The 19,780-nt window shown below is 38.2% G+C and overlaps 1 protein-coding gene across 7 annotated transcripts in view; it reads left to right on the top strand.

Annotated features, from left to right (window-relative positions):
- INPP4B (inositol polyphosphate-4-phosphatase type II B) overlaps nt 1-19,780 on the top strand; it is a 293,487-nt gene that overhangs the window by 235,595 nt on the left and 38,112 nt on the right. For all 7 annotated transcript variants that reach the window (XM_033059958.2, XM_033059960.2, XM_033059956.2 and 4 more), the window contains 5 exons: nt 8,538-8,710; nt 10,197-10,320; nt 11,252-11,369; nt 16,442-16,582; nt 19,243-19,340. In XM_033059958.2, the coding sequence (XP_032915849.2) occupies nt 8,538-8,710; nt 10,197-10,320; nt 11,252-11,369; nt 16,442-16,582; nt 19,243-19,340 (654 nt within the window). The remainder of the gene's footprint in view (nt 1-8,537; nt 8,711-10,196; nt 10,321-11,251; nt 11,370-16,441; nt 16,583-19,242; nt 19,341-19,780) is intronic.

Below are 19,780 nucleotides of genomic sequence, written 5' to 3'. Positions count from 1 at the left end.
ATACACATTGTAGGTTTTGTCTGTACTTGATAGCTGTAGAACAAAAGTTCAGATTTCCTCTATCTGAAGCAAAAGGTATGATTTAGGACAATTATTTTTCAATGCTTTCTGACATGCCTAGTTCATGCCAACATGAACTTCTACACAATTTCCTTCACTTTTTTCAACCCCCTGAACATGTCCTCTGCTGTATGCCATGGATGGAATAAATTCTTCATTTTCCCTTGGTTTCAGAGCCATCCCTGTTTCTCTTGAATCAGTACAGGTGTCCTTCAGTGAGAACAGTCAGTGCTTTTGTTGAGCTGTCCTGAAAGTTTTGTAACACTCCCTCACATGAGAACTGCAGAGATTTGTGGGGCACACTGCAGTGTTTTCATCTTCTTTTTGAGTAAGACATCACTTTTGGAATGCCTTGGACAGTTTATAGGACTTTCAAGGTCAGATAGAAATGGAGGCATTTTAAAATTGCTTTCTTTTATAGAACTAACTTTAAAGATGGAGCTTTCTAAAGAGCTATCCAGGTGTGTGCCAAGGTTGGTTCCCTAATGATTTTCAAAACTTTGGGGCCAGAATTTTTCATGCTTGGCTTCTCTATGAGAGTGTGGGTTTAGATGTTTGTTTTTCTCTGCATTTCCCTCTCTGAAATTTAACAAGAAACCCTAAGGGTGCACTGTGGAGTGCCTACACAGAGGTTGAGATTCCAAGTTTACAGTTATAAATTTGGCTTCAATTCTGCTTCATTTTCTACTTGAAGCTTGGTTGTGGGTTTACAGCACTTTCCTAGATACAAAATCACACTGTGTGTACACCCATAGATACATTTCTAAAATTAGACTTTTGTGCTACTTACAATTCACAAACATGACATAAACGAAAATCTTGCCACATCTTGCTATTATATATTATACATTATTTGAGCATAATGTATTTCATTGATGCTGGAAATGTATGGGCACAAATTGATCTTTGAGTCTGAAACTGCTTTAGTGCTGCAGTTAATCCTCAGAGAAATTGGGCTGCTTTTGTAAGAAAAAGGAATACAGAGTTTTGAACAAAATATTGACAAGTACGCCTTGTATGGGATGAAAGTGTCGTGTGAAATTTTTGCTTATTTAGTGAACTTGACTGGGTTTTTTGTAGCATACAGCAGTGAAAAACCTTTCAAAGAATACACAAGTGTTCATTTTAGATGACAGAAAATGTTATGACAATAATTTGCAATAGCATCTTCATATAAATACAGATGTTGTAACATGTATTCAGAATTTCCTAAAGTAGGTTTGTATTTGCAGTCTCAGTGGTGACATTGTGTGATGTTATTCCTTTTTTTTCCCCCAAACATGTTTATATTTATTGTTTGGAATCTTTGTAATTGGAAGTATTGGAACACTTTTTTTTCCCCCTGTACTCTGCCTTTCAATGTGAATTATACCTTTCTTAGCCTTAACTTTTGATGCAGTCTGACCTTTGAGTGTATTCTAAAGACTGAATTTGAGTTACAGTTGCCAAGGTAACATGCTATGGTTTCATCAGTTGCAGGATTATGAATCCTCTGCAGGATAAATCAGGAAGAGTAGAAGGATTTTTAAGGAGAGGGGGTTTTTTTGTTGTTCTTTTAACTCGTCTGGTTTGCCTTGGAGAAATATGTGACAACATTAAATTCTTTTTATTTTTTGCCTTTTCATTTTCCATGAGAGTCAGAATGTGAAAGCCTGTCCTGCAGCATTAGAGGTGCCAGTGAAACACAGCAGTTTGCTCTTGTGCTTACACAGCCCCTGACAGATCTCAGTGTTTGGCTGCTGAAAGCGGCTGTTGTTTCCATCTGCTCCTTGTACTATCCCATCAGACTCCCACCCAGCTATTCCTCTGCTGGCTCTGGGTGAGAACTCCCTCATTTGTTACATTCAGGATCCACCACACTATCTCAAACAGTTTGAGTTGCCAGTGTGATTGCACATGGATTTTGCATTTAAGTGAATTATGGAATTGTAAGCTCTGTGAATTGGCCACTGATAACCTTCAGCATAGGCAGCAAAGAGCACCTGGAGAACTTTGCCACATTTCCTGGCTGGAATTAGAGAAAACCTCTGTTCATACCCACATGGCTACAGAAATAGATGGGTTTATTTTTCTTGTATTATCTGATACGTGTTGGGAACTACATAAGTCTAGATCCAAAATTTCTGACTTTCAGTGCCCTGGGGCACTGCATCCTTTCAGTGCATCCCTTCCAATGCAATGTTGGTAGAAGTGGGAAATAAAGGCATTTGCTAGCTTTATTTGCATCTTCAAAAAAGCTTTTTTAATAAAATACTGTTTAGTCAGGAAGATGAAAAAACTTGCTGCGGTCTGTGCCTCCTTGAGTAGCAGACAATTTATTTAGAGTAATCACATGTGAAAAGCTTTCTCTTCCCTTCTCCCCCCTCACATTTTTCTTTCCTTTTCTCTTAAGCTTGTCTTTGTGTCAATTTTACTTATGCCATTTTTTTTTCTTTTTTTCTTTCTTTCTCTCTCACTTCTGTGCCATCCTTTTCTTTTTGATGGGATCCTTTCCCTTGCTGGGCTAAATGTAGCCCAGCGATACAAGACAACCCCTTCAGCCATACTTTCTCTAAATACTTTGGTTATAAACAGAAGCTGAAAAATGAGTGAGGGAAAAAAAGAATATTTAACTGAATCAACAAACTAAAACAAGATATCAGAATATTTAGCTGCACAGCATTCACAGAGCAAGATTTCTCAATTACTCCTATTTTAAAGTGTATTAGATTTCCTTAGCTTTGTCTTTTATTACCTTTGTTTTCTCTTTCTGTTTCACTGTGACTGAACATGCTGAGGTACTTGTGTATGTATGGTTAGATGGTTTAGGGTTTAACTATTAATGCATGTGACAGTATAGAAAATCTTGGATAATTGCAATGGAATAATAAATCCCAATAATTCAAAATCTCTTTTCTGGACACCCAAACTGTGCAAAGTAAACTGCTACTTTAAAGTGAAGGAATACCAGGAAAACGTTTTCAGGTTTTTGTTGTCCCTGTGAGATCTGCTGCAGCATTGAATACAAAGCCTCCTCCTTTCTCAGAGAGCTTAGCCCCCAGCTGGAGATAAACTGAGCTCCAAGAGCTCAGTGGTAAAATAAAGAAATAAAGTGCTGAAAGGTGCAAAGTTGAACTCTTCTAAGTCAGTCTTTTTAAACCTCCCTTTAAAAAAATGTAAATTAAAAGACTATTCCTGTCCCAGGTGAGTAAAATCAAATTCTGGGTTAATTATTTCGTGCTGTTTTTAGGGATTTACTGCTACTCTGTGTTGGTTGGTTGATTTGATTTGCCTGCCTTTTTCCTTAAAACAGAATTTGTCTAATGTTCAATTTGTGGTATCAACTAATTTATGTTGTTTTGCCTTTATTATTTCAATTCTGTCATGGATTATTTTTATTCAGGTAGCAAGTGATTTACTCAAGTGAAAGGTTACCTCGTGGGTGTCTGCTGTTACATTTATGTCACATTTATATTTCTATATGTTACATTTATATTTATATGTCTGTAGTGCCTCCTTTGCTTTAAGAGTACAGCATTATGCGTCCTTCTGCTTTTTATTAAGGTTTAGTTTTTAACTTCACACCATTTTTGAAGTGGCTTAAAGCCATTCATGGATTTTAGGTGGCACAAACAACAGTGACAAAATTGACTTTTTTATCTGTTGCTAGGGCAGAAGGAGATAGGAGTGCCATGCTGCAGCATCAGGGCTTTTCCCTTTTGGTTACCAGCATATTTTAATAAGCATTTCAGTGGGCCTGGCTTTGAAAAGAGCAGGAGCTTGCTTTTCTGCCAAACTTTATCAAATTTAACGTGTGGTTTGACATATTGCAACTTGGATATGAGCATGCAGAACTGACTAGCTGGGTGCTAAGCAGGTCATTTGCCTGTGCAGGCCTTTTGATTATGGGAACATGTGACTGAAGGGCATTTTCCACTAACCAAAGGGCAAATCATGTCACAGACTGAACTGCCACCAGTCTTGGCAATGGACATGGAATATTTACTCAGTGCTTTGCCACACATGCACTTTTGTTTTAATCTCATTCTAACTACATAGCGGTGGTACTATCTTTTTAATTTCATCCTTCCATTTTTTATTTTAATATGTTTAGGTTTTATGTCTTGTTTTAGTTTCCAGTGGCTGACTAGCACAATTTTTGTACTGAGTTTCTTTGCTTCATCAGGAGGTTCTGACAGTTCTTCTGGATGCTAAGTGTTCCAAACTGACAGGCTGCCCATGTCATTTTACCGACCTGACAGTCATCCTGGAGTCTCCTTGTTGCTTCTGTTCTTGCTCCTAATGTCTTTGTTCAGATGTTTACTCATTCAGTTAATTCTTCAGCCTTTTTCAAAGGATTTTCCACTGTGTTGTGGATTAAAATCTTGCAATTTTAATTTAAAAGAAGGGTGAGATCTGAAGAGTCAATGTGTGTGAGCTCCTGAATGTGTTAAAAGCAATGATTTGTATTATTCCTTTCCTAAAGTGATTCTAAAAAGATATTCTGAAAGGTATTATATTCTAAAATGTATACAAAGTGATTCTACAGAGTCACTCTAAGAGAATTCCTTTAGAGCTCCCTTTACAAATACAATTTATTAATTTATTCAGTATTTTATATTGGTGCCTTGCATATAAGGCAATCTTATTTTCAAATATCTACTGAATTTACTTGCAAACTTGTAAATACGAAGTTTATTTGTTTGTTTCAGAAACTTCAGTTTCACAGTGCTTCTCAGTTTCAAAGAACAACTTACAAGCTGCAGTACTTACATATAAGCAGGTGTTACTGCTGGATTTTTGGGCTGTTGTTCTTTGTTAATGAATGATCTTCATTCATATTCCTGCTGGAGTATTTGCAGCAGGATATCCTGCATAAAAATAGACACAGTGAAATTTTAAGAGAGCAAAGATTAAGTGCCTCTTTTTCATTTTTCCCAAGAGTTGGCTTTTCTAAGATCTCAGTCTCTGATACACCTCTTATTTTGATTTTAAGTAAAGCATAAACATGAGAATATACTTGTCAATTCATGAACTTTTTTTTTTCCAAGAAACAATGCAATCCCTCTCAGATTTGCCAACTAGCTCCACCTTCTGGGGACTGGACGTCCTTATTAACTGAGATTGAAAAGTTACAAGTGTGAACAAGGCGTAGAAGATTGTTTTGGAAAACTTAACCACACAAAAGTTATCTTCTTTACTAGTGATGTGCAACTCTATATTCTATAATAATTTATATTTTCTCAGTTGCTAGGGTAAGGTTTTCTACAGACTTCAATTTTTTTATTGTTTACCAAAAAGCCAAATATTTATGTAAGTAAGACTCTGTATTTTTTGGGACATTAAATTCTCTGCACAATTTATTTTTAATAAATTTAGTATGAATGTTCTTCAGTGAAAAAATGGCCTTGAGACTTTCAAGTCTTTGAATTCCATTTTAATGCCACTGTTACAGACAAAAAATACTTACATTAGTAGATTAATAAGTTAGTATTCCACACATGTAATTTCTCCTCAGAAAACGTTGTGAGAAAATTATCTTGAAGCTACCACAAGGTATGTGCAAAATAATTTAGAAAATTGTAATAGAAGGTGGTTATCAGTTGTTTACTGCCAGCCTGGAAGAGGCTGCATGGAGGAGAATCCACTTTCATTTGTTCTGGGTCTGATATTATTCAGTATTTTCATTACTGACTTGCCTTATGAAATATGGATGATGCTTATAAAATTTGCAGATGCTTAAAGATGGGAGAGGCTTTAAGCACTGTGGTGCAGGATTAGAGTGGACCCTGTTGAAATGGAGTGCTGAAATATTAGGATGCAGTTCAGTGAGGAGAAATACAAAGTTACTTTTCCTAAAGAAACAGAAATCCACAGTGCAGATGGAGGGGTTAAGTGGCAGCTCAGTAAAAACAGATCTGGTATTATGTGACTTGTGGCCACTATGTGACCCCCTCTATTCACAAAATTAAAGAGTGGTTTGGGTTGGAAGAGGCCTTAAAGAGCATCTCATTCCAACCCATCTGCAGCGGTTGGGCAGGGGCACCTTCCAGGTTGCTCAAACTGCCATCCATCCTGGCCCTGAATATCCAGGAATGGAGCATCCATGGCTGCTCTGAGGAACCTGTATCTGTCCCTCATCTTCCTCTCTTTCAGTTTGAATCCATTTCCCCTTGTCCTGTCCGTTCATGCTCTTCTGAAAGCTCTTTTCATAAAAAAGCTGCTCTTTAGCCCTATCCACATAACCTGAAATTGTAATAGCAGGTTCAAGAAGTGCGATTAGTTCTAGAAATTCTGCTTTTTCTGCCCTGGCTGTCAGAGTATTTGCCACATCCTTGGCTGTGCATGTATCCAGCTCTCCTTTCCCATGGAAGAGGAACAGGTGTCTGTTTGCTGTACCTTCAAGTTTACTTTAAAATGGCCAAGTATAATCTTTTTCATTATTTGCTCAAGTGAGAAGCAGCCAACACACTCTGTTCTTACCACATACAGCCCTGCTTATTGGTTCAGAGTGCATTACATTTTTTGAGCTTATTTTGCTGCTGTTGCTTTTATTGGCATATGTTTATTGATTAAATTAATAAATTGGTGTGATTTGGCTTGACAGGAGAGTTTTGCTTGTCTGGTCTGTCTACACTGACTTCCAGTACATCACAGCTTTTTCTCTGCCTTATTTCTAAACTCCTCTGTTTTGCAGCAGCCTCTCTTTGTTCTTATGCTTTTATTCCCTAGAATAAACACCCCAGTTAGTCCTTGTTATTTTCTCCTCATGAAGAGGGGAATTCAAGTTGATGCCCAGCCTTTTTCATCAGCTTAAGGAGATTAAACTCTAAATCTTGGTAGCTCTGCTCTGCAAGCTCTCCATTTTTCCAGCAGTCTCTTAAAAACCTGTATGCCAGACCTTGGCACACAGTGTGTCATCGCTCTGTTAGTCAATGACATGTATAAAATCACCTCTTTTTGCTGGAGCTTCTACCTGGGGGTGGCTTATGATCTGTTTTGTCAGGATGATACTCACTTTGGAGCTGCTGTTTTTCAGGGAGCATTTCCTCATTCTGTATTACTCATGAATATATGAATGACTGTGTTAAAACACATGTTGTCTGACCACAAAGACAATAAAGGAGCTCAGGTTGTTCTCTGTGCCTGCTCTGTCCTTGTTCCCCTTTCCTGTTCTTTGATTTCTGTAATTTCTCCCAGTTTTAAAAGTTCTCTCCAGTCTTCTTGGCTACAGTATTATTAATTTATGTGTTTTTCTGGAGCTCAGCCAAATTGACTGGCAACAGGCAGCTGTGTCTTCCTGCCTTCCTTCCTCAGTACTAATGAGTTTTCACTGGCCTGACTCAGAATGTTACCTGAAACAACATGCTGCTGTCTTGCACCTAATTACAACAGATTTTAATTATCATTGATTCTTAATTACACCAATCTACAGAAGATACGAGCCAATTATGGACTGTATTAAATCAGCTGCATTTCCAACTTTTATATGGATTCTTCTGGAGCATTGATTTCTCTCATTTTAAACTGTACAATGAAACTAAGATGTAGATTGAGAAGGAGGGGGATTTATTTGTTTGTTTTTATTATTTGCTCAACTTAGGGGGTAGGCAAAGCCATATGCAACTAAAATGCAGGTCTGATTTTATTAAATCCTGTAAAGTTCAGGAACAGCTGGGATTATTGGGCAAATTTAGGTAAGGTGTTCTGATTTTCCTGCATTCCTAGTTATAACTGTTTCCTTTGTAATGTATTAAGGAATCACATTTTTTCAAGCATTTCAATAGGGGTTTGTTTTTCTGGTATTCTTAGCATGTATTTGAACAGACCAAAACTTATTTCAAAATAGTTCAACATCTCTTATAGAAATAGCTAAAAATTAGTTCAATACCTCTAAATATTTAAAGAGAACAATATAGAGAGAAGCTAAAAAAAAAAGGGAATATGATCTGAAAGTTATTGTATTTCCAGCCTATGCATTAAGCAGGTGATACCCTTCCAAATACCTATTTTTAGTGTGTTTTGGCCTCCAGCACCCACTTTTTCTTAAATATACAGTTATGCTCCCTGGTTTTGCCTTTTTGATGCCACTTCATTTCTTACATAGCCAGACGTAAGCCGTGGAAAGGAGATCTTCATCACTGTATTTATCTTTATGTGCTAAATGAGGGGTTTTGTGTTTCCCTGTATACTCTGTTTATGACCCTTAAATACAAGTTTTATAGAGATGCTGGGACTGTTAAAAATGGCCATTGTTTCACGGTGCAGTTGGTTTCAGGCCAGAGATTTAACCCTAGTCCCTGTGGTGAGATGGAGTCCGACTTTTATTAGCATGTTCTCCAGTGGCATTTCTGGTCCCACAATGGTCTGGGGAGGGCTGCAGGGTTGTTTCAATGGGAAGGGTGGTCTACACAACCGCTGCAGCCATCCTTCCTCGCAGAAAAGGGATTTTCAATGCAAGTTTTCCACTTGGGAACAGATGACCTGTTTTGTTCTAGGTGACTGGTATGAACAGCTGTACCCACTGGTGATTACACTGAAGGACTGCATGGGAGAGGTGGTGACCAGGGCCAAGCAATCCATGGCGTTTGTCCTGCTCCAGGAACTTGCCTGTGGTTTGCCCCAGTGTTTGATGCTGACCCTGAGAAGAGACATCGTCTTTAGCCAAGCAGTAGGTTGTCTTGTGTCACTTACTTCCTTCTGTTGTTGTAATTATAAGCATACTGTTCATGCCAGTGTTCGTGGTTTTCATTTTGTTGTTGGGGTTTTTTTTCTAATTTGACACAACTTTTTCATTTATTTTCCATTATATTCACCTAAATATTTTATAATGTGATAGGAAACTAAATAGTAAATAGAAATCCGTAGTACGTACTTCTGTCACTGAGTCAGAGAAACAGGTCTTCAATGGACTGGAAAAGTTACCTAATCCCACCTTTGCACAAAGACAGATCCAGAAATCTATTTTTAGACTTCCTAGATTATATAGTTCTCAAGTCTAGCTTTGAATATGTCTTGCTGATATTTGTAATCACAGAATCACAGAATAGGGACCTCTGGAGATCATCCAGTCCAGCATCTCTGCCAAGGCCAAGGCATCTACAGGAGGTGACACAGGAACACACCCAGTTTGGGTTGGAATGCCTCCAGAGAGGAAGGCTCCACATTCCTTGGTCAGCCTGTTCCAGTGCTCTACCACCCTCCGTCTAAAGAAGTTCTTCCTCACACTGAGGTGGAACATCTTGTGGCTTATTTTATGGCCTTTGCACCTCATCCTGCCACTGGGGACTGCTGAAAAGAGTCGGGCACTCTCGGCACTCACCTTTGTGATATTTATGTGCATTAATGAGATCCCCTTCAGTCTTCCCCAGACTGAAAGGCCCAGCTCCTGCAGTCTCTCCTCAGAAAAGAGATGCTCCAGACCCCAAATCCCTCCTCTGGACTCTGCCCAGTACCTCCTTGTGTTTCTTGTCCTAAGGAGTTCAGAATTGAACACAGCACTCCACACAGATGTGGCCTCACGGGGCACTGGCCAGGCAGCATCGCAGGCTAGGGAGTTTTTTTCTCCTGGTCACTTTGGAAATAGAGAGCAGATTATTTGTTTTCAGTTTGTAGCAGTATTTTAAGTGTTTAAAGACTATTAGCATGTCTTACCTTAGAACTGTCTTCCTTTGGCAAATAACTGAAACTCTCTGTCTTCTCCTGTAGATCATGTTTTTTCAGATAGGTTTTTCTCTAAATATTTCACTTAATTTCTCCCTTAAATTATGTGTTGCAACTGCCAAGGTGATTCAGTTCCATTAGATGTTGAACTGCTTTCAAATTCATCATAATTGAGAGACTTATGCGTTTAAAGCCTGACAAGTAAGGTCCTGGTCTGATTTATGTCAGTGTAAATAACACACAATCCCACAAAACAAATGAAGCTTATCTAATATAAATTCAGGGAATATTTCACTACTTTATACACACACAAAAAAGCATCAATAATATATTATTATGAAATCATTTAGTCACTAAACAGAAATACCTATGCTGTTTTCTCAAATATTTAGGTGTTACCTCTGTTGTGTATAATCATAGCAAGCTTCATTTTAATTATTTTTCTTGTAACAGTACACCTGTTAATTGCATGTGTTTTTTAATTATCGTTACAGCTCGCTGGATTGGTCTGTGGATTCGTAATCAAATTGCACACAGGTTTACATGATCAAGGATTTTTACAGCAGCTTCATACTGTTGGATTGCTGGTTCAATATGAAGGACTCCTTAGTACATACAGTAAGTATTGTTCTTGGACAAAATTCCTTATGTACCCAGCCCTGATGTTTAGCCAGGAATTTCTTATTTTAACCTCTGATCTGTTTCCAGTAATTTGGCTTGTTGAATCAAATATTGTCCTTATGAGTCAGTAGACTTGCACATAATAGTACAGCTGAAGTCATTGATGCTGTGTTGTCAATTCTGCAACAAAAATTACTAACCTGTTTCATTCTGAGTTCCTCAGAGAACACAACCTGCTGATTGCTCCATGCAGACCTGACCCAAAATACCAGGTTTATAAAGCTAATCCAAACAGATTTAAACTGTTACTGCCTCTGTCAGTCTTGTCCTGATCCCCAGTGCTGATAATGTGAAGATAGCCTGAAAACTGTTTCATTCATATTTTTTTTTACAGGTGCCATTATTTGATAGGTATTAAAAAGGAAATTGGGAGGGAGAAATTGCCTTGTGTTTCAAACTTTGAACTAGATCTATTGGAATCATTCCCCAAATCAGCAATTTTGACCAAAGCAGAGGAATTTAGCATTTGTGCAGCTTTTTAATGCAGTTACTCACTTGGAGATTGCTGTCTTCTCAGTTTTGCATGATGTTCATTGTTATTCTCAAAACCTTTGTTCTCCAGCAGCAGGACAGCCTTTTAAACACTTAAAGAATAAATAAGAATGGCTTTTCTGAGGTTATGCTATGCCTATATAGAGCAGGTTGATTTTCAGAGTTGCTTAATACTCATAGTTACCATTTAGGCCACAGAATTGTCAACAGTTCTAGAAATCAGTCTGGTTTTATGTAGGTTACTGTAATGTGGATTTAGAACTGTGATTTTTAGATGCACAGGCTGGAAAATATAATCCTCATATTGCTTTACTCTAGCCTGTACAGTGACTGATCTGCCAACTCTGTAAATAATCTCTTTAATCTTTTCATGTAGGTGAAGAAGCAGGGATGCTAGAAGACATGGCTGTGGGCATTTCAGATTTGCAGAAAGTAATGTTTAAAGTAATTGAAGCCAAATCAGAAGACTTTTTGCCTATTATAACTGGAAGGCGGTAAGAACTTTGTTTCCTGGAGCTCAGGAAACAAAGCTACAGTTTTAATCTGTAGCCCATGAAACCCAGCTAATGGTTTTCTTGTTGCTGAATTCTATTTTATGGAAAGTGCAGTAGGTTGTACTTTTCAGAAGGTGAGGTAATAGGGATTTTAAAGACTAGTAAGATCTGGGTTACTCTCCTGATAAAAAGCTAAAAGTTCCAGTTACTAATACAGATTAATCAGAACAGTGTCTGTGTTATGCAGAGCTGCTGGTGCATTATTCACACACAGATACTGAAACCTAGACAGGTGACAAGGTCATTATTTACAAGTGTTGCCTCTGAGAACCTGGTTTTGAATTTACAGAATTTGTATTTCAGTGTGAGAAATGAAATTGCAATTCCAAGAGTTAGGCCTTGCATGTTTTTAAGATGGAAACAAAAACCTCGCATGCCACTTCGCATTCAAAATTTAGTGATTACTTTTAAAAAAGGAAGCTTTTGTTAGCTGCTCAAAATGACACAGGACATATCCAATCTCAGAAATCCTTGCACAAAATCACCTATACTTTATGAATCTCAGATAAGTACTGCTGAATATCAGGACATAAACTGCAACACTGCATTAATTTTGGCTATTTCAGGGTTAACAAGATTAGAATGGATTTTTCATCATTATTGTTATTCTAGTCTGAAGCTTCAAATGTTTTTACTTTTGCAGAAATCACTTCCTTAATAATGTCATTATTCTTAAGATGACTGTAAATTAAATTCAGCTAAAAGCAGCAACTTTTAGAAAATATGTTCCCTCTGAAGGAGGCTTTCACCACTGATTTACTTAATTATTCTGGATGATTCACTCTCATCGTATGAGCTTTCTGAGAAAGGATTGAAATAAATAACAGGAAGGCTGGAGTATGATAGGCAACACATTGGGAATAATTAAGAATAATTATGATGTGTGGATAAAACAGAGGAAATAAATCCTTTGTAAATCACAGCAACCACAAATCCTGAAAAATCCAGCATCTACATTTACTGGCTTGCTGCCATTACTGTGGTACACTGAGCTGTCACACCAGGAGGTCCTGGATTTGAAGGAGGCCTGGGTTTTCAGCTGCCTCAGGCATTCTGGATTGATGGAGCAGTCAGTGTTTAGGAAGAAGAGCTACAGCCTGTGATTGCTGTACTGTATTTACTGGCAGATATTCACTGGATGGGATTGGTATCAGAAAAAAAAAAAATCTATAAGGCTTATGTGGAGGGGTGCAATTCCCCTCAGAGCTGTGATGAAACTGCTCCTATCAGATAGCATTGGAAGTCAACCATAAAAAGAGAACATGGTGAAAAAATGGTTATTTTGTAATAATTGTTTAAGAAACTCTCAATTTTTAGATCAGTTTGGTTGTTATGTGGTGTGGCTCAGAAAATGAGACTAAAAGACTGTAGAAACACGAGACAGAAGATCAAACTACGAATTTTTATCTTGAAGAGTCAGCACAGTAACGTGTAATTGTTTTTTATAGGGAAGTGCTTAAGCCTGAGATTCTGTGTGCACAAACAAATCAATCCCAAGTGTGTGGCACTGTCTGGCAGTGCACTGACCTGCTGGTGTGGGTAGCTGACACTGGCCACGCAGGGGAGGTGAAGTTGTGTTCAGGAGCTCACATTCTTTTATTAGAGCCCAAAATATGCACTTCTCCAATATTTTTTACAGAATCACAGAATATTTTGAGTTTGAAGGGAGCCACAAGCATCACCAAGTCCCAAATCCTGGCCCTGCACAGGACATCCCAAGAATCACACCTGGTACCTGAGGGCTTTGTTCTAGTGCTTCTTGAACTCCGTCAGCCTTGGTGCTGTGACCTCTGTCCAGGGGAGTCAGTTCAACCTGCTCAGCCACTCTGGGTGAAGAACCTGTTCTGATATCCAACCTGAACCTCCCCTGACCCAGCTTCAGGCTGTTTCCTTGAGTCCTGTCACTGCTCAGGAGAGTGAAGAGATCAGTGCCTGTCCTGCCACTTCCCCTCCTGATCCAGTGATAACCACACTGGGGTCTCCCCTCAGTCTCCTCCAGGCTGGACACACCAAGTGCCCTCAGCCTCTCCTCACACATCTTCCCCTCGAGGCCCTTCACCATCCTCATGGCCCCCTTTGGACACTCTGATGGCTTCATGTCTGTTTTATCCTGTGGCACCCAAACTGCCCCAGCGCTGGAGGTGAGGCTGCCCCAGTGCAGAGCAGAGGGGACAATCCCTCCCTTGCCCAGCTGGCCATGCTGTCCCTGGTGCCCCCAGGACAGGGCTGTTCCTGGCTCCAGGGCACTGCTGGCTCACATTCACCTTTCCCTGGAGCAGGACCCCAGGTCCCTTTGCACAGCGCTGCTCTCCAGCCTCTCATTCCCCAGTCTGTCCGTACATCCAGGGCTGCCCCATCCCAGGGGCAGAATCTGGCTCTTCACTTGTTAAACTTTCTACAACTGATGATTGCCCATCTCTCTAAGTTGAGGTGTCACAGCCTCTTACGCTATGTTTTCAAGAAAGCCCAAAACTAGCACTTAAAGCCACACTGAGGTGATTTAAAACACTGCATTCAGCTGGAAGAAGAGCTGGGCAAGGAGCCTCCAGGCTGAGTTGCTATGACTGACCACGTGTGCCTTTTTTATCTTTTACAAAGCAGAGTCTGTGTAAATTACTTTTTTGGGGTTAACTGCAAAGAGCTAAAGGTGTGTGATTTCCACCAACTCAAAACAGCTGCAGGATTCATGAACCCCAGCCATATGGGGGTACTTTTTAGAAGTGTTCTAACAGGACTACAAGTGTTTGTCTATCTTCATGTGATGATAATAAATATTAGAGAATAAAGCAAAGAAAGGGAGGGATAGTTTAAAGCAGTCCTGTTTAGGCAAATTATATACATTTAAATATTTAAAACCTAAATTTATACAGTTTCTTCTTAATTAGATGAAGATTTATTATTTGGTCTCTTAAAACACAGGCTTGCTTTCTCCATTCTGCTTTCCTGAAAGGTCATTAAACACTAAAAATTATGTACCGATTTTTCCATCTCATTGGAAGATGTTTTACCCACCTAATCCATCTCCTGCCAAAATCACCTGAAAGCTCTGCACTGAATTCAGCCATTAAAAAGAGAAAGCATATGACAGTAAAATTTACTACTATATTTCTTTTTCTTCTTTAAGTGGAATCATAGACCTGTAAGATCTTTGTCAAGCTGCTATGAAACTAGTCCTCCAGATTTCTTTGAATTGTTTCTTTATTGGCTTCCACTTGACTTCAGTACTATTCCTGGACTTTCTAGACAGCTCTGTCATGGCTTTATAACCTTTTCCTTCCATAATCAGAAATGCATTGTTTTCATTGTGCAATTGGTAAGAGACTTTTTAAAGTTACCACAGATTATCTCCAAGAGTTCAAAAACTGTTTTGAAAAATAGAAAAAATAAAGACAAAGGGGAAAGTCTCAAATTGTTTTGATACTAGTTTATAAAGATCAGCATTTCTTAGTGTTTTTTCACATGCAGAGATTTCTACTGATTTTGGGAGTGGTGAAATGTAACAATACAGTGATTTGGTGGTATTTTGGTTGTGTAGCATTTCTTCTCAAGGTCATCAAAGCATTCCATCAGAGGAGTGTTCTGGTAGCACTTGACAGCAGCCAGGAGGGTTCTCAGGCTGAGAATTAATGCTGCTATGCAGAGGGCATGGGAACCATGTTCTTTACTACCCGTTTTGCTAACTCTCTGTTTCTTTCACATGGGTGAATTAATTTAACAGAACATAAACTTACCTGGGAAGCAGAACTATTTTGTTTTTCCTCTTCCCCTCCCCTGAGACATGTTATTCTTCATTTAGGACTGATACTCCCTCTCACTGGGGAACATCTGGCATTTGCTCAAAGATTGCACACCAGTTCTAGCCTGTACTAAGCAGATGCTGCTGCCCTTGCTGAATGCAATTGCACTGCAGTCACAGGTCTGCACCGGATCCATTTTACTTTGTTCTCAGATATATGAGCAGGATAAAGTTTAAACATGACCACTGGCTCTTCCAAGTGGAACCTGTTTTTCCAAACATGAGCTGATGCCAATCATCCCAAGCTTACCAAAGATGTCAGAGCAAGTGCAGAAATTAACTTTTTTCTTCAAGGTTTTCTGTCTTTTCTCATCCAGATTCATCATGTGGGTAATCTGGATGGCAGTTTTATTCTTTAGCAAGTACATGATTAAGAGTTGGAAGGACTTCATGATTATTTAAATAGGTGCAAACAATTATCGATCTTAAATTTACATACAAAACTGGTGTGACTTCCTTGGCCTGACTTCTGCTCTAACAGTGAAAAGAAAGCGAATAAAAGCTAAGATAACACTATACCATTGTTTCTGTTGTGGAGTCAGGCATCAGTTCTCAAAGACAGGTGCAATCCAACTTGGGTCTTCCGTATTATCAGAATTTGACCTGCCAGCCAAAGTAACACATTTTTTTATAAAGTCAGACCAAACACAAAGCCCAGAACTGCTATATATCATATCCCTCCTCCTAAAACAGGATTCATGTTTGTGTAATGAGCCTTCAGTTATTATCTTCACAGAGACAATTTTGTTTTTGGTGATGCTTTCTACCTCCAGGGAGAAAATCCAACCACTGAAGAAAATGCAAGTTTTACTTTGGGTTTTTGTGAAAGGTTTTTGCTCATGTTACTTTTTAGAGTGTATACCAGATCAAGTTGTGGCTTTGGAAGTAAGTTGTTTTTGTAACTCGGCAAGATGCATTTTAAGAGCTGAGGCATTCTTATTGGTATTTTGGTAGCAGAGGACTCTTTTTCTTGTCCTTAGTCCTATTTTCATTTCAGTAAAGAAACTAGTTTATAGTTATATACAGTTATACCTGCCTTTCTTCTTATGGCTTGGTTATGCTCTTAAAAAAGCGAGCTGAATCATCCCTTTTCATGGTTCAATTAAGGGGAAAAGGGAGGGATTTGTAACTCTATACATTCTCTATAATTTAAGAAGATTATTTTAGGCAAACCAATCAAGAACCCCATCCTTATTCTTGTTTATATTTTTCCTAGTGAACATTACATTATAGAGGTCCAGCTTCCAGCAAAGATGTTTGAGCTGCTGCCACAAGAGATTAAAGAAGGAAAGCTGCTTCGCATGTATCCAGTGCTCTTTAATGTTGGAATCAATGAACAGCAAACACTGGCAGAGAGGTAAGAAAAAGTAATGTTTCATTTTCTGTCCAAGTACTCCATGCTGGTACAGGATATCTCTCAGGATTAGAAATAAATCTTCTTTGTTATTTGCTCTTATACCATCTCACATTGACTCAGTGTGTATTTTAAAAGGTATTAAAGGAAATAAACACAAGCCACGAAGCAATGCAGAACAATGAGCAAGTCCACATGACGATAGGACCACAAGCAGGGCTTTGTTTCAGAGAGTTGGTGCCACATTTCTCTTGGATACAGAAGCAAAATGGATTTCTATTTCACAGATACAATATTTTCTTTGTATGCAGTACTTTGAAATTCTCAAGCAAGAGTTTGAAAATTCAGAATATCTTAAAGGTGGGCTTGATGAGTCTGGGCAAGTCATAAGCTAGAGAAATTTTCTCAGTTTTTTAGAGCTTTTTTCCAGGTTTGAGGACTGGTAGTTAATAATTGGGAATGCATTAGTAGAAACATGAAGGCTGATAAAGTTCTGACGTGTTATTAGTACTCCTCTGCAACAGATTGCTGGAAACTAATTAATTAATATAATAATAGTCAAAGTTTCACCAATGTATTAATTTTCTCTTCCAAGAGAAGGGTATCTATTGGTCATGTTAAATTACCGTGTTTGTGCAGTGCTAAAATTGCAAAGTAGAAGTCAAGATGTCAACACAGCCAGCTACTTTTTTAAAACTTCTTTTCTCTTAGCTGCTTTTATGCCCAGAGCATCCAAAATACATAATACTTATCTTTAGGTTGTGTTCGCTATAAGCCAAAAGCTTATAGCAAAAGTGTAGCTGGAGTAATAGAGGGAGACAGTGAAAATCCGTAACCTGGACAATAGGCAAGAATTTAAGCACCACAGGAGTTTCACCTCCTGCTCTTTGTAGACAGGCAAGTAAAATCAGTATTTTATGTAAGACTGCTAAAGAATGCCATCAGGTAGCTTTGTGAATGTTTATGGAGACTTTTCCACGCTGATGGTGATATGTGAGAAAAATTTAGGCAGAAAATTGAAATGGGTGATATAGACTGAATCCAAAGACAGTAGAAACTGGCATTTTACTGGTGAAAGAGTTGGATAGTTGTTTAGAGAACTTGGAAACTTCTTGAAAATAGGTTATTCTTGATGCCATAAAGAAGAAAGCATTGAGAGGAGTTACATGGCCAAAGTCATAATGTGCAAAACCAGCAAAATCAGTCATGAAAATTTTGAGTAGAACATACCTCGTTTTCCAAAATGAGAGATAAGACATGATGTGGTAAGCAAGAAGCAAGCTGTTAGAGCTTACACGTGTGGGATAGGCAGAAAGGTCTGAGTGTTACAAATGTTCTGAAGAAAAATTTGACAAGATTTAGAAATAGCCTGATTACCTGGGGGCTTGTAGAGGAGTTGGTATGAAAAGATGCCTGGCTTGCAGGTGAAGTGGCAGGAGGTATTGTTCCCAGTGGTCATTTTGCATTGTGCACAAAGAAAGCCATGAGAGAAAACATAATACCCACATATCTATAAATACGGATATGTATTAATATCTACCAAATCAATTCAATGCAGAAACAGCTTTGCTGTGTGCAGTTACAGTCTGCTTTTGTCTTAATTCAAAACATTGCTTAACTCCTAAGGTTGCACATTTGTTTTTGAGACTTGAAACCCTGCACATGATTTTTGTCTAAAAATATGGGGGGTTTTGTGAGATAAAGAACATTAGAATGTAAAAACATTTTTGTGGCGAGTTTCTAGGAAATGTTATTCTATTAGATAAAAAACACATTTTTCTTTGTTTTTTGATAGAATACACTTGAGAATATTTCTGATTTAAAAGAAATGTTCTCATGTGGCAATGCAGCAGTGGCTACTGAAGAAGTAGCCAAGTTGTCTCCCTTTGGCCCATTGAAATATTTGCTTCCTTTGTACACAATATAGCAGTAGATGTGGTATCTTCTGATCTGTGTCCCCTTTTCTCTACCTGAGTTTCTCACTTACCTGTCTATCCCTCTTTTCCTGTACTCCACTTTCATTCCAAAGCTGTTCTAAAGATAAATTGCAAAAACTTGGCCCTAACTGCCCAGGAGACATTCCTGTCTTTACGATCATATCTCCTGTAGTACCATGAGATTTATTTTCTTGGCATGTGAAATGTGCCTGTTGTAGAAATCTTGATCTCAGAGAGAAAGATATTTGTTTATATAACTATAGTTAGTTTGTGTGTAAGCTTCTCTTCCATCTTGTGTCACTTTTGTCCAGCTCTTACAGAAATTAATATGCCTAAGCAACAACAGCACTAAGAGATGGAGGAGTTGGTGTTCTCGCCTATGGTCTCATTTGGAATTCTTCCAATGTGCCTTTCCTTTTATTGAGGATTTGTGAGGGCAAAAAGAATAAGTGCCTGATTGCATGTTTGTAAATGGATTGCTTTGTTAATAAATTTTTGGAAGAATTACCCATCAGGGATGATATAATTTCCAAAAATTAGTTCCAAAGCACGCAAGAACTTAATTACTGCATGTTTGGCAAAATCTAATGCATTCAGCACTATAAAACAAGTACTATAAAATCAAAGTTATTTCTTTATACAAGGAAATAATTATGAATGATAATTTATCTTTGTTTTGGTTTGTGGGTTTGGGATTTTTTCATAATTTATTGTGTATTTTCATAGGTTTGGAGATACCACTTTGCAGGAAAACATTAACCAGGAAAACTTAGAACTTCTCAAAGAATATTACAAGTTATTTACGGAAAAAATGCCTCCTGATTGTGAGTAAAAATATGTGATGTCCAGATGGCTTTGAAAAGCTTTGATGGGTAAAAGGTTATAAGAGTAATATTAGCAGGCCCAATGCCACAGCAGAAACTACAGAGAGAATGAAACAGAGGAATTATGAACTGAACAGCTATTTTAAGTTATTAAAATAATAAGTTTCTTAATATTTCAAGAGGACAGTCTGTACTTATTGTATTTGTACAGAAATACTTGGTAGGAAATTTTATCAGCTTCAGTCATTCCCTCTTCTCATTCTGAAAATATGTTGAGGTTTGGTGAACTACTGCGAAACTACAGATGCAAATACAAGCAGTGATCCACATCATCATGGTATGAATAACAAGGTTTCATTAGAATAGGCCCTGTATTCCACTTTTACAGAAATTCCATATCATAAACATTAAACACATAAACATTACTATGTTGTTACTCT

Source organism: Catharus ustulatus, chromosome 5, assembly GCF_009819885.2.
Source record: "Catharus ustulatus isolate bCatUst1 chromosome 5, bCatUst1.pri.v2, whole genome shotgun sequence".
NCBI lineage: Eukaryota > Metazoa > Chordata > Aves > Passeriformes > Turdidae > Catharus > Catharus ustulatus.
This window is presented reverse-complemented; position numbering and strand designations above follow the sequence as displayed.